Here is a 22,734-nt window from a genome sequence, read left to right as displayed (position 1 = left end):
GGAAGAAAAATAAGTCACAGAGTTTAAGGCCTGAGAATACAGAGGGGTACAAAGCAACAAACACACTGCTTTTGGTCAAAAATTCTTTGACTGGTGACACAGAATGTTAAGACGCATTGTCATTGTGAAAAACCCTGTTTTGTGTCCCTACATCTCTGGATGTTTTTTTTCTGATTCTTTGTCGTAGAAGCCTCAGCACTTCAGTGTGATGTCACTAACCGTCTGTCCACAGGCAACATATGTATCTTTAAGATGTGGGAGGAAACCAGAAGACCTGGGGAGAAGCCATGCAAACTCCAAACAGACTGACCATTGTGGTGCTGTAGTTATGAAGACCTGAATGAGCTGCTTCTGCTCACCTACTGTTACCCCATGAGATGTAGTCAAAGCAAACAGAAAAGAGAACTACAAAAAAAATGACATTTCATTAATGGTCTATGTTGGGTTTCCAAATGTTATGAACCCATGATGAGCTGTCCTTGCATAGCTAAGGAGAAAAGAAGACGCACAATTAGCTTGGAACATTAAGATTTTTTTATTAAGACAAGAACTCTTCAGTTTTTTTTTTTTTTTTTAAAAATGTTTTCTTTTTTATGAACCAATACAAAATGTGTATGGGAACATATGGATATATATATATGTATATATATTTTATTAATACACAGTAACATTGCCCAAGTACAGCAGAAAGACAAAAGGATTGACCTAAAGACAGCTTGAGTGACATAAGACCAAACCTTCTGAGCATCAAGATCCTTCATTTGCCAATCCCCCCCGTCATTTTCTTATATTTGATCTTTACACATAAAAGAAAAGTTAACAAATCAAAGTTAAAACAAAAAAACGGTAAATAAAAGCCATATATATGATTCAGAGTAAGTTATTATTTTTGTGTGTATAGACAGAATCCATATACCCTTTATGTGTATACATACTGTATATATATATATATATACATACATACACACATGCATATACAGTATATATATGTATATATGTATATATATATAAATATATATATATAAAATTACAGTATATACTTATATACCTATGAGCAAGTTTTCTGTTTTGAATTTTGTTTGTGGATTAATACGTATCACATTTAATACAGTACGCAGCATTTTAAGAAAATACATAAAATCTGGCCAATGAAATGTAAGAATGAGTCATTGTTCCATTTTCTTTTCTGTGTGGAGTCGATGCTTTGTGAAAAGCCTGAGATGCAAAAATGCCATTCATTACATATGAACCTGAGACATGGCAAAATCAAAAGGAAACAACACATGCATACACACACATTTACCTTATACTGTATATACATACACACACAAATTTTTCAACTTTATATATCTCTGAGATATATACAGTATAATTAAAAAATAAAAAATGCTTTTATCTTTATTATATTATATGTATATATATATAATGTGTGTATTATATATGTATATATATTTTTTATATACATACAGGAAATGATATCGGTAAGTGTCAATATACTTGTGCATGTGTGTATAATTAGTGTGTATACCGTACATGTGTGTGAGAAGCAATGAACAGCTGTGACCCACAATCAGATGCAAGTGTGTGCAGAAATACAGTATTCAGTATACTGGTGTGTGTGTATATGTAGAGGAAACTTATACATACTGCATACACTGACACACACACACACACACGTGCGTGCACACACACACAACAGAAATACAATTATCTCTTACAGCAGCACTAAAGTATTGTTCCAGGATTGGAATGAGATGACTGAGAGCAAATCAACAACAAACCTACAATGCCCATAATCAAGCCACTTTTGTATATTGTCTAAATGCCTTTCCCTTTAGGAGATTCCATTTTACTACACATTACCTAAAGAACCGATTTTCAGACGTCTGATATCACATAGAATTTGGAAAGGGGGTAATGAGAGTTCTATAAAATCAAAGTGTGAAAAAAAAAAAATCTTTTTTGTGTATATTTTTAAAGTTGTACATTCCATTCTGTTTCCAAAAGGCCAACCCCTCCCCGTAGTATTTTGAATCGATATTACGAAGTTTATAAAGCAGTTGACGACATAAAATTAACAAGAGTAGTAGTACTACTTAAAAAAAAAAAAATACTGTATCTGTTTCTGTGTAAAGCAACCAATAATGTCACTCGCTTGCCACTCGAGCGCATAGATGAGGAAACAGCGTAAATCCTCATTTACTAATGAAGCTGCCAGTTTTGACTAATTAAAAAAATAAAAAGGCAACTAAAAATACACCCAGACCAAGCGTTCACTGAATTAAAACAGTCAACACATTTCACTGTCTACTTTCAAAATACTGTTAATGCTAGAATTCGTCACGTACGGTTCCTACCTATTTTCTTCTTGACAGATACTATTTAAACGAAGTCAAGGTAGGAAGACGTGCCAATATGTGGATTGGAGCTCCTCGCTATAACGTCAAGATGAGATTCCAAAAACGCCTCCTCAAGTATCCCTGGACTTCTGCTTTTTGTTTTTGACGTATCGAAATACAGCCATTATTTGGCTACTTCTATAAAATTCAAAACATGCCCTCATATTCTCATTTCTCTTGTCCAAATAATCTCTCTTCAATTTGAAAACGGTCGATGCCGTAAGACTTAAGGCAGTTCCAGGTTCTTTATTTTAATTTTATCGTTTTTTTTCTTAATGCTTAACTCCCTATCACTTTCTCTGGTTTGCACAAATCTATCATTCCCATTATTCTCTGATGGAATCTTCTAGAATTATAGCTAGAAGGAGCGTGTATGACCTACAGAGTTGTGTTGTGTTATTTTCACAGCCCACTAGAGAGAGAGACAGAGTGAGAGAGAGAAAGAAACAAAGCAAAATGAAATCAAAGAAACCCAATCCTTCAAAGCTCAACAAGTCTACAACACCACTGGTTTTATATTTTATCTGACGACAAAATAAAGTAAAGGCCATATGAAACAAGCAGAGGAAGCATTTCTGTTCCTTTCTAATGCCAAGTAAGTTGCACTTTTTTTGGCAATAACATAATTCAGAGCACTAAGGCCATTTGGAAAAGATCGATGGGGCAGGCTGGAAATGGAAACATCCAAACACTGTTTGTACTCTCTTTTATTATTATTTTTTTTTTTTTACTTGTGGTTTCTGCACCAGGCATCACAACGGATGAGCCGGACAGAACGGAATCAGACACAGATAGGAAAGCACCGCTACTTCCTCCTAATGCTCCTCACTTGCAGAAAACTCTGCGCATTTCAAGCTACCTGTGACATGGTGAAGGGAGTTTTGGGGGAGATAGGGTTGAGGGGTGGGGTTACGTGAGAAGGGCTGCATGGACACCTCGGAGATGATGACTTAGGGACTGTTTTTTTTACAACGAATGTAAGGTTAGGATTTTTGGGCTGTGAGCAGCAGACATAGAGAATAAATGTAGAGACAAAATAAATTGTAAAAATCGACTCTTCAGTAGGGGGTTGTGATAAAATAGATTTTTACATTTTACATCTAACCTTAACTTTAGTAATGCATCAAAAATAAACTGAATTCAATGTGCTTCACAAGAAAGCCAGCTGCTGTCTAAATGCAGTCACTTGTTGGTATGTTTTCCAAGGTGTGGAGTACTTTAGGATTTGTTGGGGGGGGGGGGGGGGGGGGGGCAAGGAAGGGGAACTGAGAATTTGTAAACTTAAAAAAAATGAAAAAATAAATAAAATAAAAACAAGGCACAGAATTTTCTGCAAATGATTGAACTAAACTAAATCAAAGCCTACCTAGCAATTACAGAGGTGTCAAATGGTGGAGCTTACTACAGTAAAGTTGTCCCAAGCCCAACCCGAACTTTGCACTGCCCCAACCCTTAAAATAAACAAATGTGTGACTGACAGCCCTAACCAAGTGCATACAATCTATAATCCCACCCCACTAACCCCCCCTCCTGCCCCCCCCCCACACACACTGGGTAAGTGTGCAGCATTGGACACCTTGTAATCCAAGCCGACTTAGATATAATACTCTTTCTTGTCGTCCGTACTGTTGTGGCCTCCTTCTGCATTGATGATTGCAGTGTCTGCGTCTGCTGCATCATCTGCACCTTTGGCTTCATGGGTAAAGTAGGTCCCTAAGACAAAAAAAAAAGACATAACAGGAAAAAGAATAAAGATTAAACTTTGATGGAGAGGTGCATTCAAGACATAAGTAAAGAAGCACTTTTCCACACGACGGGTTGTAGGAATCTGTACCAAATGACCAACTCATGTAGCTGAACCAGAAACTTTGAAAACCCCTAATAAATCAGAATGAAGTATTGCGACGGCTTGGCGATTAGCTAAGCAAATGTCAAACTTCCTGTCCTCTTAGTTTCAATAACCATTTTTAAATTTTAATGCTAGTCTACTTAAATGGGATCTTTTAAACAGAATAAATAGGTCATGATTTGGAATCAAATCATATCATTACAAAAAAAAAACTTAGGAAATAAATAAACTGTGAAAATCAAGGAAAGAATTATTTGACTGGGGTGACTTTAGTTTCTTTACATCAGGTGTCGGTAACGTTGGTCCTGGAGGGCCACAGTGGCTGCAGGTTTTTGTTCCAACCCAATTGCTTACTTAGAAACTAATCTTCGCCAGTCTCAGACTGTATTTCATTTTATGGCTTGTTAGTCTTCAATGTTAGGTGTTTATATCATAGATTTTTTCATTTCCATGGATATCATCCAAATGATTTGAAGCTTAAAGTGGATAATTTTGAGTTTTTCACATTTTTCTCTTAAGTGTTTAATTAAATCGAATAGTGCATGATGAATCCTCCACAGGTGTAAATGGAAACAGGTTGGATGGAGACCTGCAAGGCTAATTTCTCACTTGCATCTAACTGCTAATATGGAGCCATTAAAAACAGTGACTGCAGCTCTTTAAGACTGAAATATACAATTAAGGGTGGGGAACCTTAACAAGTGAGACCACTAAAATGAAGCAATAATCGGTACTAATTGACTTTTCATTAAGAGTCTGGGTTGGAACAAAAACCTGCAGCCACTCCAGCCCTCCAGGATTGACACTGCCCACCCATGCTTTAGATCATTTTTAACTTGCTCATGCATTCCAAGTCATAATTTAGTACCAAAAAGAAATCCCTGATTTAAGGTTAACCAGTAGAAATGCAATGCCTCATTAGAACATGTAACAAAGGGCTTGGTCAAAAAGTTCAGGTTCATACAGTGGATTAAGACTCCTTCACTTCCTCCACACATTATTGTGTTGCAGATTTAATTTTAAATGGATAATCTTACAATTTGTGCCCATGATTCAACACTCAATAACCCATACTGACAAAGTGAAAACATGTTTTTAGAAAGGTTAGCAAATTTATTATAAATAAAAAACTCAAATCTCTCATTTTAGTAAGTATTCCGGCCCTTGTTGTCACACTACAAATTGTGGTCAGGTGCAAATTGTTTGCTATATTTATCCTTGAAATGTGTTTAGAACTTGATTTAGAAAGGCAAACACTTGTGTATTTAAGGTCCCACAATTCACACTATATGTCAAAAAACAAATCCATGAAGTCCAAGGAACTCGTTGTAGACCTCTGTGATCAAACTGTGTTGAGGCACAGATCAGGACAAGGGAATAAAACCACTTCTAAAGCTTGGAGGGTTCCCAGGAACACAGTGGCCTAAATAAATGTGAAATGGAAGAGGTTTGTAACCACCAGGACTCTTCCTATAGTTGCTTGTCCAGCCAAACTGAGAAACCGAGAAAAAATGGAATTAGTCAGGGAGGTGATGAAGAACTCAATGCCCACTGTAACAAAGCCTCAGAAGTCCTCAGGAGACAACCATCTCAAAAGCACTCCATCATTCAGGAGTTTTTATTAGAGTGGGTAGACAGAAGCCACTCTTGAGTAAAAGGCAAATGAAAGCTTAAATGACTCAGAGAGAGGAGGTTGGGAGCATGCACTGATTACAGCGCATTGCTGCACCCACCACATGTTGAACCACCCGGATTGAGATCCAAGTGCAGAGGGTGACACCTCAGCACAACGCTGGAACAGTGTGAGGTTTTTAATGGTGGCTAGAGTGCTTGCAGGGCTGGATGCAGATTAACGTCATACCAGGACAGAGCAATTGCAGATTAAGGGGCTTCCTTTATGCCAATGGAGTAGAGTCTCTTCTGGTGTTTATGGGATTCAAACTGGCAACCTTCTGATTGCTGGCACAGTTCCCTAGCCTCAGAGCCACCACTCCAACTCTGAGGAAAAAGATTCTCTGTTCTGATGAGGCATAAATTGAACTCTTTGGGTAGAACTCCAAGCACCATGCGCTGCTCATCACCTGCATAACATCATTTCAACGGTGAAGTATGGTGGTGGTGGTGGTGGCATCATGCTATTGGGGTGCTTCACAGAAGTACAGACAGGGAAACTGGTCAGAAATGAGGGAAGAATGAATGGAGCCACATGCTTCAGAATGTGCATAACTTCAGATTGGGGCAATAGTTCACCATTCATCATGACAATCACCTGAAGCATAGTGCCAAGAAACTGCTGGAGTGGCTTTCGAGACAAGTCTCTGACTGATCTTAAGTAGCCCAGCCAAAAAATGACTTAAACCCAATTGAATGTCTCTGGAGAGACCTGAAGAGGGCAGTTTACAGATTCTTCCCAATCCAATCTAATGTCGATTGAGAGGATCGGCCAGAAACAATAGAATAAACTATCCAGACAGATATATAGACAGATAGATAGATAGATAGATAAATAATCCAGCAGCAGCATACTGATAAAGACAATATTAAATTAAAGAGTGATAACAATGCAGGTATACAAACAGACAGTAACTTTGTATAATGTTAACGTCCACCCCCCACCCCACCCACGTATATGAATGGGAGATTTTCGATTTTTAATGCATATGCAAACATTTCCAAAAACATGTTTTCACTTTGCCATTATGAGTTATTAAGTGTAGGTTGATGGGCAAAAATGTTACATTTATCAATTGAAAATTAAATCTACAAAACAATAAGGAAAGTGAAGGGGTCTAAATATTTTTCAAATCCACTGTATATCCCATAAATGTAATTTACAGTGCATTCACAAGACTACTCTTTCAGGTTCATAGTTTCACATACTGCAGCTGACTTGTTGGCACATACTCACCTTTGTGTCTGGCAAAATATCGTCCGAGAATAATAAGGAGGCACAGCATAGCGAACACAACGACTGCAACGACTCCCCCTATGACAGCATGGTCTACTCCTCTGGGTCCAGCATCACTTGCTCTAGAGTCTGAAAATAAACAAATCAATGGAGTCAGGCAAATTCTAGTTCAGGTCTAGACCAAGGGATCAAGTATCTCCAGTCATAGTAGAACCAATGTGGCAAAGTGATTCACTTGGAAACACCACACTGATTTGATCATAAGGGTAATGCCAATGCACCATCACACACACACACACACACACATTTCAAAGACATAGGTCAGGTGTGTGTGTGTGTGTGAATGTACCCTCTTATGAACTGGCATTTGCCTTGCACCCAAAACTGCCTGGGTGGGTTCTGGCACTTTAGTGGTTTCCAAAACTGATGACTGCATAGACATTAGTTGCCTAAATTCCCTAACGCTTCATTTTCTTCATATGTTTCAGATCTTCTGTATTGTCATGGATGTTGGAGTAATCTCATAGCCACAGTATTAGCTACTTTGTCAATCAAAATCAGACAAAATTGATAATATTATAACATTAGGTTGTTTTGTTTATGTGACCTAAAACTTTGGCTTATCTTACAAGAAGTGTCATTGGCATTTTTTTAGTAGTCTTAATTTGGTCTTAAAAATACTATGGCTTGTCACAAAGATTTAAAGAGCTATTATTTTAAACTAGCAATTCACTCTATAATCATTAGAGTCAGGGCCCTATAAAAACACTACACTGTATGAAGATTTTTCTTTTTAGTACAGAAGACTTTCTAGTTTTTCCATCCATTATCCATTATCCAACCCGCTACATCCTAACTACAGGGTCATGGGGGTTTGCTGGAGCCAATCCCAGCCAACACAGGGTGCAAAGCAGGGAACAAACCCCGGGCAGGGCGCCAGCCCACCGCAGGGCACACACACACACACCAAGCACACACTAGGGACAATCTAGAATCACCAATCCACCTAACCTGCATGTCTTTGGACTGTGGGAGAAAACCGTAGCACCCGGAGGAAACCCACGCAGACACGGGGAGAACATGCAAACTCCACGCAGGGAGGACCCGGGATGTGAACCCTTTCTTGTTTATTCAACTTTTATTAAGGAATTAATTTTTCTCTCGTAATTTATCCTACCACTGTATACCTTTAATTTCTTCATTTATCAAATCTTTCTTTCAATGTCTTACTGTAGTTGGATCCTGGAAGCAATACATGCACGGCATTAAATATCCTTGAATGGTGTGCCAGTTCATCATTGGGGTCACTAATGCAATTATCCAAGCTCTGTCACTTTTAGGTGCTAATCAACCTGAAATGTCCAATTTGAGTGTGGACACAGAGATAACATGTAAACTCCGCATAGATAGGACAAACAATAGAACCTGGGCTAAATTATGTATTTATGTATTTTATATACTCTTACTTATTGACAGAGCAAGATGCAGACGACAGGAAGATATGGAACAAGATGATCTGCTGTGGCAACCTTTAACGGGAGCAACCGAAAGAAGAAGAAGAAGAAGATATACTCTTACTTATAATTGCACCAGAGTGTTGTGACTTTTTGCATGTTGGGCAGACATGCAAGTAAAGATTTCACTGCACTGGAGACAATTTAAACTACAACCTGTAATGCATCAGCAGTCACTTACTGCTATGTAACGAGGCCATTTCATTTGGTTTTAATAAAGCTTTAAAAAAATGCAGAACGGTTATTTATCATTTTCTGAAATATGCCATATTAAGAGCTTCTCATATGCTCTTAATGCTCTTGTAGTTTGTCCACAAAAGGGCTTTATTTGGTAGCTCCTGAAAATCCCTGAAATGACTTCAGATGGAAGTTCTTCAGATGAAAAAAAAAAAATGTACATTTTAACATATGAATTTTGGAATGATATTTTTCTAGCAAGCTCTGTCAATAAAAAAGCGGCCCTTAGAAAGACCAAAGTGATTTTGACACATAAAAGAAATTGGAATGTGGCATCCAAAAAACATCTGAGGCAGTCAATATAAGCTCAATCCATCATCATCATCATTATCATCATCCCCTTTGCTCATTCTACTTTGGGTTCATGACCTTCCATTGCCTATGCAGTAGTGACAACAAAAGCAGATAATGTCTAAATCTGCTAAATCAGCTCCTTCATAAATATTTGTCATAGAGGAGACATCTAAGCAGTACAGCTGAGGCCTGCTGTGGGACACTGATTAAGATTTAGGGATTCAGGATTCAGAAAAACAATCCATATCACATCTGCAAAAATTATAATGCACAAACGATGATGTATCACAGGCAGATGGGCTTGTCCTTTTAAATCTTAATGCTCCTCAAGTTAGGACATGTCCATAAGTTAAACAATGTACCACACCATTTTCTTAGGCCATTTGATCCCGAGCAAGGTCATGGAGGAGTGGAACCTATCCCAGCAATAATAAGGTGCGAGGCAGGAACAATCCCATGGTCATGGTGCCAGTCCATCACAGGGTGAACACACACTTGAACACACCACACACACATAAGTGGACAATTCAGCATCACCAATCCACTTAACCTGTATTTCTTTGGACAGTGTGAGGAAACCCACACAGACATGTAAACTCTACACAGACAGGACCTGGGACCTGAACCCTGGATTTCATACTGTGAGGCAGTAGCACAGTAGGCAGTAGTCCATCCCTAAAGTGAATTCTAAAGAAAAATTAAAACCTGCTGACATGAAGATGTGTCTTGCTCAAGTCCAGCCATTGTTCTGGCAAAGTCTAATGGAATTATGCTGTACAGTTTAGTGATGAAATTTAATGACACTGAAAATGGCATGTATTGTGCCCCCAAATCATTTTCACTAAAAACGTGTAGTCAATTGCCTTATTTGAGGCCATGCTGACTGAAGCAGCATCCTAACGTCAAAACATTCTAGGACCAGTTAATTTTCTTTTAATTTTCTAGAACAAAACAGCACACATTGATAAAATCCATTATAAAAATGAGAAGCTTGCACTTCTAGACCATTTGTGCAAACTTGACTGTTCATGTGAGCTGAATCTTCATTCGGCAAAACATTCGAAAAATTGCAATGAGAACAGGCCATTTAGTCCACTGACATCGCCATCCTATTCACCAAAATTGTCCAAAATAACATCAAGTCGAGATCTGAAGGTCCCATACTGCTTCTTTCAGAATTTCAGTGATTTGTATTTTTATAGTTTGTGTAACTTTAATTAAACACAGTATTATTATTTACTTTGTAAAACTGTTATTCTATTTGTAAAATTAAAATGTAAAATATAATTACAATTAAAAGTACCATCACACAAATAAGCTGTTTATTATTACAAAATATTAGAACATTAATAACATTTTAACAAGAACTAGCCATTCAGCCCAACAAACTCGCCAATCCTATGCAAGTGATTTCTTTAAAATAACAACTTGAAATCTGAAGGTCCATAAAGTCCTACTCTTCACTACATTTCTTGATAATTTATATGTTTATGGTTCTTTGTGTGAAGAAAAATCTTATAACATTTGTGTGAAATCTGCCTTTAACAAGTTTCCAACCATGTCCCATGTGTTCTTGATGCAGAGTTTATTTTAAAGTAACAATTGGGATCTACTCTACTAATTCCTTTCATAATTTCAAACATTTCAATGCTGTCCCCTCTTATTTCCTGGTTCCTTATACTGAAAAGGTTCAGCTCCTTCAGTCTCTCTTGATTACTCATACCTTTCAGTTCCAGAATCATCCCAGTCGCTCTCCTCTCCTCCTCTCACTACTATGTCTGTCTTTTTTGTAGTATGGAGACTAAAACTGTACACAGTACTCCATGTGATGCCTCACTCGTACCTATATAACTTAAGCATAACCTCCCTTGACTTGTACTCCACAATGATTATATTTTTATCCAGATTTTTTTTTATTTAAAAGAGAAGTGGCCCCAGCACTGATCCATGAGGTACACCACTTTTAACATCAATTAATTCTGGAAACGTTCCCTCACATTACCCTTTGCCTGCTGTGATTGAACAACTTTTGTACCCACCTACATAGCAGGCCTTGAATTCCCTCTTCTTTTGGTTTGATCACTAACCTTTCATGTGGTGCCTTATAAAAAGTCTTCTGAAAATCAAGATAAATTACATCATATGTACCTTTCTGACTGTATCCTTAGGCTGCTTCCTCATAGAATTCCAGCATATTAGCGAAACGTGACTTTCCTTGTCTGAACCCGTGCAGAGTTTTTGCAAATATTCCCGTTCTACACATGTGCTGCTCGATCTTTTCCTAAACAATTGATTCCATTAATTTAACTGTGATTCCAATTAGGCTTACTTGGATCAGCCCAGTCACCCTTTTTTATACAACAGGATAGTCTTTGGTATCCTTTAATTTTAGAAATTTCCACAGTGTGCAAAAAGTTTAGAAAATATGTGTCAGGGGTTTATATACGGTATGTACTTACTAACTTCGGGCGGAGTGGTGACTCTAAGGCTAGGGATTTGCACTGGCAATCGGAAGGCTGCCAGTGCAAATTATGTAAAAGTGACTGTACTTCGTTGGGCCCCTGAGCAAGGCCCTTAACTCGCAATTGCTCTGTCCTGGGTATGAAGTTAGCCTGCATTCAGCCCTGCATGTAGGCCCTCCAAACTGCAGGGAAAAATTTGGGGGCTGGTGGCAGAATTGGCACTCCAGCCACCGTAAGAAACCTCACACTGTTCCATTCCATCTGAACTAGTGTGGTGCTGAGGTGTCACCCATTGCATGGCTGCACTCGGGTCCCAATCTGGGATCCTGAGTTGGTTTGTCATGTGGTGGGTGCGGCAATGTGCTGTATCAGCGTGTGCGCTCCTAACCTACTCTCTCCCTTACTAACTTCTTTAGGACGTTGAGGATCAATGTCATCTGGTCCTGTTGATTTGTTAGATGTCACCCTCTTTAATCCATGTAGTACTTCTTCCTCTACAATTTCCAAGTCACTAAGCACCTCCTTAGTAATCCCTGTTACTTTTGGGAGGTAATCAGTTTCTTCAAACATATTAAACTTCAATACAGTGCAAGTTTAAAGCATTCATCATTACACTGTATATTCTAACTCACCTTTACTGTACCTAATAGTCTTCATCTCCTCTTTGTTTGTTCAGTTACTACTAAGATAGTAAAATAATTTCTTTGGGTCTTCTTTCACCTTTCCTGCAATATTTCTTTCCAACTGTCGTTTAGACTTCCTATTATCCTTTTTAACCATTGCTCTCATATGCCCTACAGTTAGCGCCAGAATTACTAGCCTTACATGCCTTACACAGCTGCTCTTTCTTTTGTAACATCCATTTTAGTTCTTTATTTTCCCACCTCAGAGTTTTCTTTAATTTCTTACTCGCTACCTCTGCTACTATTTTGTATTTGTAGAACAAAAGAAAAAAGACCACCAGCTAATCAAACCAAATTTAGAGGTAAAATGACTTGTTCATTTTGACACTGGTTAGACCAAAAACTTGCAGCCCCAGGGGACCTGAGGACTCAGAGGAAGCTACAATAAACAGAAAACAGTCCTATGGACACGGGTAGAACATGTAAGACACTACATAACTAGTGATTTGACTGTAGAGACTCAGCATAGGGATTGTGAAGCTGCACTGCAAAGCACGGTGCTGTCATGTCATTAATTAATGCCAGACATCAAAGGCCTGTATTTGGTTTGGATTCAACATGTAATGTGAATGAAAGACAGGCACAAAGGTGTTACGCAAAGGCAGCTTTTTAAGTGAACCGTGACAGTTCGATTAAAGTGAAGCATGAGGCCCACCTCACAATTTAAGCACAGCGACACCTGAAACAGTAAAATAGTCCAACTTTTACATGATTTGTGAAGTGATATTTGAAGGATCTCAGTTTCAATCTTACAATGCAAGCACAAGTCAGAAAATAAATCTGCTTGCCAGTGCTGTCCTTAGTCAAAGCAAAAGAAATATGTTTAGCCTGCAGGGCTGAAAGTGCAAATCTCAGTCAATTTTTAAGAAAGATTTATATCTTTCTCAGTAAAGGACAGGGCAGATGTTTGCAGCTCTAAAACCCTAATAATATTTGAAGTGTATTGATCAAATGTACGAATCCATGACAACCAACGGTAATAGCAGTTGCTCAAGCTGAAATGGGAGCGGCTGTTACTGCTAAACGTGGGTCATATGATTTCTATCAATACCTTCAATTCTGATTTAAAATGAAGTGTACAAGGCTAAGGGCTGGAAGACAGGGAAAAAAAAAAGTTTTCATTTCAAAGCACCGTAAAAATAAACTTGAAATGAGATTAAAATTGAAATGAAAATGCTTCAGGGAAGAAGAAAGGTTGCAGGACAGGCAGTTGTATTGTAATCCAGCTGAAGCGGGGCCTCTTCAACATTTTCCATTTGCAATTCAAAATCTCTTGGGCTATTCATGATACTTTCGGAAGTTGCAAGAAGTTCTATGTGGATAAAATAAAATTCATGAAAGAAATACAAAACACTTTAGCCTTATTATACCATGCATACGGAGGCTGCTATTACACAGAGATAGTGGAAGTATGCAATGACATTGTCCAATTAACGGTGTAACTCAAGTAATGGTGTATAATGATAGGCAATCCTCTTTCTTATTTCATACATGATTATGTATTTTAAGTACATGTAACGATGCCCAGCTTTAATGTAGTAAGCTGGGAAATTAGTATAAAATGATATATAGTCCACTGAAATAAGAGGCATTACATGTTATCAAAAATGTAATATGGTTTATAAAAATAATACAAGGTACGTTTACACAAAAACAATATCAAATGTCATCAGGGATTTCATAACAATTCACCCAATAAACAATTCTGGAGCAAGTCAAAGGGTATGGGACTGCGGTCAGCCTGCCATCACAGCAGTGAAACATTACTTGATAATCCTAATAGGTTATTTTGTCTTTAGATTTCCTTTCCAGAGTGCAGATTCAATTAAAGTCAGCAGAAACCCTTCTGACACCTAATTCGCTCTTGTCAAAGTGGAGGTAAAGACGCACTTTAACACCGTTTCCTATTAAGATGTTAATATGCCCCGGTTTGCAATGGCCTGGAAAGTGGTGGCGGCAGACATGAGCAGAAATAAACAGGAGCCATTGAGCAAAGACAAATTTCTTATTCTGCAGACCCTCGGTTTAAGAGTAATGCTATTACTCTTGAAAAATCTGAGTTTTTTTTTTTCTTGTTGTATTTTATAAAAAAAAAATCTTTGGTTATTCTGCCCTGCTGTACCACTGTAATTAAAATAAGGCAGTCAGCAAAAAGGGTTTGAAAATTATAAAAATAAGGCTGATTAGTATCCATGAGAAGGTCCAGTGAGCCCAACTAGATGCAGGGAGCCGCCAGGAGAAAAAAAAAAGATATTACAGCAATGCTGAAGGTTTTATGTAATAAAACATAAAGTACAAATTAAATTTAATTTTGCAAAAATATTTTTAAAAAGCAATGCATTCAAATTACTTAGCATTAAAAACAGTTTTAACGGTGATACAATTTACTGGCCATTGGGTTATATTCAGTTCTACTAATCCATTGTTTACATGGCTTAAGTACACAATGTAATGCATTACAACAAGGTGAGCTCTGCAGCTCATCTACCAATATGGAACTCCACAAAGCTGTGGTCAAAGTTCTAATTCTAGCATTCCAAACTTTAGGTAAGGATGATGGAAGTTTCAACGCAGAGTAGCTCTACTCACTAATCCTGTTACCACAAAGTGTTTAGCACATGCGAGTAAGAATTTCACTGTGCTTTGTACACTTGACAATGAGGATCTAAAAAACCTCTAAACCCATTTGAGTCCCACCGTCTGACTTAGTGGTGTCTGGAAGGAGAGGCTCCAGAGACTTAAACCTCTGGTATGTTTGGTCAAGCCCCTGATCATTTTGTGTAGTTTTACTTATAGAATCAATAATTGAACATCAGCAAACATGAAACCCCAAGAGGGACCACCCCCTTTCCAGTCCTTGATGTTATATATGAAAATCTACATGATCAAAACCCCAAGACCCTGATACCATCACACATTAGAAGCTCCCCTAGTTTGACTTGCTGTAAACTTCTACATTAATGTCCTGTATCTATAAGGATAAACAGGGGGCTCACTGCACAAACACAAACTCTTGCCAAAGCAACATGCGACAGTGGCTGAAGTGGGTGGCATGAACAAGGGTGCTGCCTAACACCTAGTAGGATGGATGACGTTATGAGATGTGAGTAAAATGTATGACCCTCATGCTCTTCAAATGGCTCACACAGATGCATCAGACACCCCTAAGCTTAGAGTCCATTATTCACAGAGGTCTCCACCTCCAAGTTTAGACCCACTAAGGTTGGGCAGGAGGAATCTCACTGGAATGACCTGAGGTCACTTTCTTACATACAGCCATAAATAATTTGGCCTCTCCTTTACATTACAGTGCCTATACTCCAGGATACACATGGTAATCCTTAAAATTTTGAGAAAAAATAAAAGTAGTATGGCAGCCCAGAATCTGGAATGATCTACCTGCTAATATAAGAGAAACCTGTTCCAGTGTGTTGCTGAGGTGTCACCCGCTGCACTCGGGTCCCAATCCAGGTGGTTCGTCAGGCGGTGGTTGCCATCAGCACATGCTCACACCCTGATTAGCATCAGGATTTAAATCAAGACAGAAGAGTCATTATTTAACACTGGATACCAGAGCTGCTCCTGAGGTTGCTTCATACAGCTCTTTTATGCAGCTTTTTAATTAATTGCAGTGGGTGGTTCTGATCCGCCATTGCTAAGTCTTTTCATTTTCTTTCACTTCTGGGTGCACATAATGCAGTGCCTTTTCCGATGTCTTCTATCCAAATAAAATTCTCATTATTCGCCTGTGAAATCATTTTCAGAGTGTGGCTGACTTGGGATGGCTGGCAGTTGAATTTTGAACTACCCTTTGAAGGGGTGCTGATATTGATTTGAATGGAAATGAAACAAAAATGTACTTGAAGTGGCATTGATTTAAATCTTGAAAAAATATGTGAATCCTTTAGAATGACCTGCCATAAAATGTGATCAGATCATCATCCAAGTCACAAGTGTAGACAAACGCAATATGCTTAAGCTAAGAACACACAAGTAATTATAATCTTTCATGCTTATATTGAACAGTGACGTGCGGTGAGGTTCACGGCTGGTAAGGCACTGACTCCTTCAGAGTCAGATTTACAAATACAGTATATGAACCCAAAACAGTAGCTTATTCACCATTCAATTGGCAGCATGCATACTGACTACTGGTGATGTTTCATATCTCATCAACATTCTTTACACACACATAGGTAAGGTACATATTTGGTTAAGAAAGAACGTTACATTTATAGCGGTGAGAAAAAGCGGAGAGAGCGCACTTGCTCTGCACTCTCCATGTGTTCTAAATTTGCTGTTGCAATTCCACAATTTATACTTATTCAATACAAATGAAAGTATGGAGTGGTGTACAAATAAAAAGGATTTCATCCATCCATCCATCCATTTCCCAACCCGCTGAATCCGAACACAGGGTCACGGGGGTCTGCTGGAGCCAATCCCAGCCAACACAGGGCACAAGGCAGGAATCAATCCCGGGCAGGGTGCCAACCCACCGCAGGACACAAAAAGGATTTCAGTTTGACCTTAATTGAAATATTTACTTTTTTTTTTTAAGTGTTTTATTCTGATGCTTTAAGCAATTTTAATAGAGACTGATAAACAAAAGGATAACAAGAAAAACAAAAGAATATTTTATTTAAGGACAACATTTAGTTTTTAAATATTGGATTGTTTTTTTCTTAGTCCGATCCCACTTTTTATAAAATTGAAAACCGTTATGGTCTTACCTTTATTTGTAAATGAAGTCCATGTGCCTATCCTTCTCTGTGAAAATCTCTCTCTCTCTCCGTGAAAAGCTCTGTCCTCACATCCTTAACTATTAGCTCTAGAGTTCTTTTTTTACGTCATTGAGCACTCTGCATGGTGCCTTTGGAGTCATCTTGACTGGCTTCCACTTCTAGGGAGACCAGCAACAGTACTAAATCATCTGTCTAACTGTGGACTGACGAATATTTAAACTCTTTGAAATTGCTCTGTAACCCTTCCCAGCTTTATGCAAATCAACAACTGTTGATCACAGATCTTGTAAGATTTCTATTTTGTAAGGCATGCATCTCATCAGCAAATGTTTCTTGTGAACAGTAAACTGAATATATTTGAATGTTTTTAAAAGGTCAAAGTATCTCTAAGCCTATTTTATTTCATTAATTGGACTCGAGGCTTGCAATCTCCTCACTCCAGTTAGCTTTTCTTGAAATCATCAGCCTTGAGATCCAACCTACACTGTGAATAGTTAAATGATATACTGTATGTGATATGTATAAGAACAATACAACCATTTGTGCGTTAATAGTTAAAATAGATTGTGTTTATTCATTTTTTGGAACTTCGGTAAGGATCAGACCATATTACAAATATACATAAAAGTGTTTATGTATATCTCTATACAGTATATATAAAATCCACTGTCTGTCTGTCTGTATGACTGTCCACTTTCACGAGAGAACTACTTAACGGGTTTGGATCGGGTTATTTTCTATATTTTGCTTGAACACTCTGGTTGATTTTGCAACTTCTCTCATTGCACTAAGTATCATAGTTTGCTTGCGGTACCAATTTGTGTAAATCCGAGAAAGCGGCTACGGGCTGAGGGGCGGAGTCCTCCTCACTCATGCGCCAGCCTTCATTAGAATCGGTCTACCTCTCACCACGTGTTGGAGTTCACCCTGCCTCCGCTTATCTGGCAATACCCGTTTGTTCAACAGACATTATCATCTACAGATTGTTAAGGAATAACGTTTGATGTTTTTGAGAGAGAGTGATCAGAGCTCTGTGTGTTTTAGAGGGTAGCTGCTGATTACCAGAGATATCACGGCCATGTGCTTTTCTCTCAACGTGGGGGACGCTCTCCCGTCAGACCTGAACATGATCAAATACAGTGCCAACATCTGACGCTGGAGTGTACCTACCTTCCGCTTGGCCAGAATTCCATCTTTCTTTTTTTTTATTGATATTTAAAGTTTGTCCTGTTTCACTACTATCTGGGCGAAGCTGTGGGAGACAGCTAGTGTATATATATATATATATATATATATATATATATATATGGTTGAGATAGTTTACTGTCAAATAATGCAAAGAGTACGCGACACGTGTTTTGCCCTAATTCTGGGCTCATCAGGCTGCTTCTCGCAACTGAAATGAGGGCACCGTGGCGGATGTTAGCTGACTTGCTGACCAACCACAAGCGTTACCTGGTAGGTAACCAGCCATACAATCAGATTGTGACACAGACTATGAATGCAATGAATATATATATATATATATATATATATATATATATATATATATATATATATAAATATGAATAATATATATATATATAAATATATAAATATTTTATGTACTGCATATAGATTGATGAATGCAGATGGTTTGTCTCTCTTTAATGGATTTCAGTTTAAAATGAGTAAAGTATAAGAAAAATACCAAATAAGGGTCTAAAAAGATTAGAATTGGTCTTATTGGCCTATTAAGCTGTTCAAGGTTATACACCCATAATAGCAGTTTGGTTAGCAACATTCTGTACCCTCTCAGGCCACCTGAATGAGGTTTGTAGCTGTAATGCTAAATACTCTGCATAGTGGGTAATAGATGAGTGATAACGATAAATTGACACAAATGCCAGGAAACCAAAGCCTGGTCACAGCTAGGCTTGAGTGGCTAAACCAGGCCAATGCGGTAGCGACCACCAATGCATTTTCCCAGCAAAACATTTTGACTATAAGAATGGTCAGTTTGACAAATAACACAAAGAAGAAGCAACAAAAAATGGGCAGCTCTATGAAGAGAAGGCCACCGCAAGGGTGTGCATTATTAAAAAAGACGAAATGGACAACCCAGGTATCAAATAAAAAAGCTGAAGTCTACACTGAGTGCTTAGATTTCAACCTGTCTTAGACATGTATGTCAGCTACTACCACTTAAAAAGACAGAAGATCTTCAGCATTTAACTGCAATGAAAATCACTGTGGCAAAAAGGGGGCTGTCTGAGTAAACACTACAACTACAGGATTCCCACCATTTCCATCCTTGTTCAAAGGAGGTGTGGAGAATGTAATTCATAACATACAAACTAGACTGATTAATTAATTGACTGGAAATGTCCTTGCTCTCGGAAAAACCCTATTAAAAGTTCATTTATCACAGTCATCCTCCTTGTTAGATGGACACCATACCAGGCATCCGTATTCACTAACATGGGACACTTTTAAAACTTGTCATATCACAAGGGACTAATATCAACCATTCATGATGTCTGTCAGTCCCCCAGCTGGTCCTTTATTATGTGGAATTCCTTTCTTTAAAGGCGTTCAGTCTTTGTCAGACTAAACAGGTGTATTTTTTCTCACGTCTGTTCTAAAGATGTCCTCATATTTCTGCCAATTCCAGAATTTTGAAACACTTGCGGAGTATCTGCTTTTATACGGCACCTTCTGTACTGAGGGTGCATTCGCTATAAAGAAAGAGCCAAGAAAAAGTAAAGAACTAAATAAGCAGAAAGGAAAAATTGATTTGGAGAAAAATTCAGATTGTTTGCCAGTAATTTAGGTGCCTGAGAACCATCTGTTTCGGGGTAATTTCCTACCGAGTTGTATTCTACTTTTGTGAAAATCAGAAGATGCAACAAAATATAGATCAGACACCTCTGACATGAAGCTATGGTATTTTATGAAAGTTATGACAATATTATTGCTTTAAAATATCATGTATAGAGGAAACGTGGGTGAAATGTATAAACAATCATTTTTCTTTGACTTAACTCTAATGCAAATTGAAGAATAAGCTACCATACTCATACAATGAATGGTCGTGAGACATCATGGGATACTGAGGAGTATGCACTGGAAAATGATATATCTTAGACATCCCCTATCCTTTTCTTCAGCATTTGAGGGACACAGTGGTTTGTGCTTCCCAGCTTCAGAGTCCACACAGTTGAAGACTGGTGAACTTCGCATGGCCTACCTGTGTCTTAATGAGTTTCTTTCAGGTACTTAGCTATGTGAGCGTGAGCTTGGCTGCCAGTGGACTTTGCACCTCAGTCAGGGATGAATTTTAATCTTGTGCCCATTATTGCCGGGTTAGGCTCCAGTCCCCATACCCCAAACTAGATTAAGCAGCTTTGATAAGCCATCCACTTTCTGAACCTGCTTTTTCATGTGGTTCATTTGGAGCTCCATCCTACACTAACCTGAGTATGGCAACCAAGAAATTGTTATGTAAGAAAAAACATCTCTAGTTTTGGTTCTCCTTCCATCATCATCATCACCAGACCCTAACATAACATAACTTTCTCCACCCTCCTAATCCAATTCAGAATTCCAATGTGAACTTTAGAGCATTAGACTGTATGCTGGCATCATTTCTTTATCTAGTTAATTAACATCCATTGTGTTTTACTGTGTCTTTAACTTAATTTGATAATTTATATATACATAAATGTTATATGGTTGAACAATTTAAATTAAAATGACAAAAAACAACTTGGATGGAAATTATGTGTTATTCAGCTTTGATTCCATGTGTTTGCACTTGTAGTCAATGAGCAAAGAGGATTCCAGTCCTTGCATTTGTTCTTGGACTTAGTAAGCCCAGTATGAAATTAAGGTTTTATTTTCAAAAATCTACAATAACTTTCTAAGACTCACTTAATTCAAATCATGAGGACTGGAGCATATCTCAATAGAACGGGGCACAAGCCAAGAAGCAACCCTGGACAAGGTGTCAGCCCATCTCAGGGATAATTCAAACACACATGGACCACCACACTGGGACAGTTTGGAATCGAGACAGACATGGGAGAATGTGTAAAACTACACATGGACAATGAGCATTCATCCTACACAACAACACCTCGTGTGCTACAGGCTGCCCTTTGTATGTTGCACATTCATGTACACACTCAGACTTGCCCAGTTTTGAGACCCCAATCAACAAATCTGCCTTTAATTGGGATATGAGAGGAAACCAGAGTGCCCGCAGGTAATGCGTTCAGACATGGAAAGAAGTCCCATGGAGTCCAAAACTCAGAAACACTAAGGTAACTGTGCCATGGGGCCAACGTGCAACTTAAAATTGTTCAAATAAAACACACAAAAAAACTTTCAATTAAACAAACCCTCTTGTTAAGAAACTGAATAAATATGCACTTGACTTAAGTATGAATGAGGTTTTAAAACCATATTTTTCACATAGACACTACTGATATCTGACAGGCTACTTATCTGACATAGCATTTGAAGGAAGGTAAACATGTAATTCTCCAAACAGCAAAAAGAAGGTGAACAGAAGTAAACATACATGATATGAAAGGTGCAGAGTCAGATTCGGAAAGTCTGCATAATGTGGATTGGCTTTGCTTAAATTGTCTATTATAAAAAAAAATCTTGCGACGATACAAGACTTTTTTCCTACGATGAGACATGATCTTTGGAAGAGAGATGTTTTGAAGAGAGACAGAGAGACATTTTCACGTCTTGCTGTACAGGCTTTTAAATGTTCGCAGTGCCGCACGAAATGCAGATCACACGGTGCAGCTATTGAGCAGCTGATCGAGCAAAGAGGAGGTAAATAAAAAAACTGTTCGTTTCCCATTGTATCACCGTTTAAGAGGGGTTTGCGGAGAAGCAGCCGCATCTCATTTGGGTGTGTTCAGCGCCCCTCTTCACAACGGTGTATAGCGCTGGCGGAGTGGGGGAAGGGGTTGGCGAGTGAAGTGAGCAGGGGGCAAATCCCCCTAGTTATAAAAAGACAAATGAGATCCATCCATCCATTATTCAACCCGCTATAGCCTAACTACAGGGTCGCGGGGATCTGCTGGAGCCAATCCCAGCCAACACAGGGCACAAGGCAGGAGAAAAAACCCTGGCAGGGCGCCAGCCCACTGCAGAAACAAATGAGATTTTTAGCCAAAAAAGGACATTGCTATAAAACTGAATAGTGCGAATGAAAACTCTTTTATCGTATTATGGTTTCAGAACTTTCTTTTAAATCATTCACAAACAATCAAGGTACAGGATGCATTTTCAAAAGTCATTCATTCAAAAACAGAGCTGTGTCTTCTCACCATTACTATTTATTCTGTATACAACCTGAGAATACAATTCTGTATTCTGACCTGAGACAGAACATTGACGACTGCTCCATTATCAAATGTGCGGATGACACCATGCTCATTGGACACAGATCTGGGGAGGATGAAAGCCACTATCCAAATCAAGTGGACTGTATGGTAAACTGGTGTAATAAAAACTTTCTCACTCTTAATATAAAAGAGACCAAAGAAATGACATTTGATTTTAAGAGACATAAATCTATAAGTTCACCCATTGTTGTTTTGGGGGAGGAGATAGAAATAGTGCATGAATATAACTACTTAA

At 38.3% G+C, this 22,734-nt stretch overlaps 1 protein-coding gene across 5 annotated transcripts in view; it reads right to left on the bottom strand.

Annotated features, from left to right (window-relative positions):
* Nucleotides 1-516: 516 nt before the first annotated feature.
* cadm1a (cell adhesion molecule 1a) overlaps nucleotides 517-22,734 on the bottom strand; it is a 1,142,366-nt gene continuing 1,120,148 nt past the window's right edge. For all 5 annotated transcript variants that reach the window (XM_051932362.1, XM_051932363.1, XM_051932359.1 and 2 more), the window contains 2 exons: nucleotides 7,157-7,285; nucleotides 517-4,112 (listed from right to left, as the gene is read on the bottom strand). In XM_051932362.1, coding sequence (XP_051788322.1) covers nucleotides 3,994-4,112; nucleotides 7,157-7,285 — 248 coding nt within the window. In that variant the 3' untranslated portion in view covers nucleotides 517-3,993. The remainder of the gene's footprint in view (nucleotides 4,113-7,156; nucleotides 7,286-22,734) is intronic.

This window comes from Erpetoichthys calabaricus, chromosome 9, assembly GCF_900747795.2.
Source record: "Erpetoichthys calabaricus chromosome 9, fErpCal1.3, whole genome shotgun sequence".
In the NCBI taxonomy this organism is placed as follows: domain Eukaryota; kingdom Metazoa; phylum Chordata; class Cladistia; order Polypteriformes; family Polypteridae; genus Erpetoichthys; species Erpetoichthys calabaricus.
The sequence above is the reverse complement of the archived record's forward strand: the minus strand, read 5'-3'. Positions and strand labels throughout refer to the sequence as shown.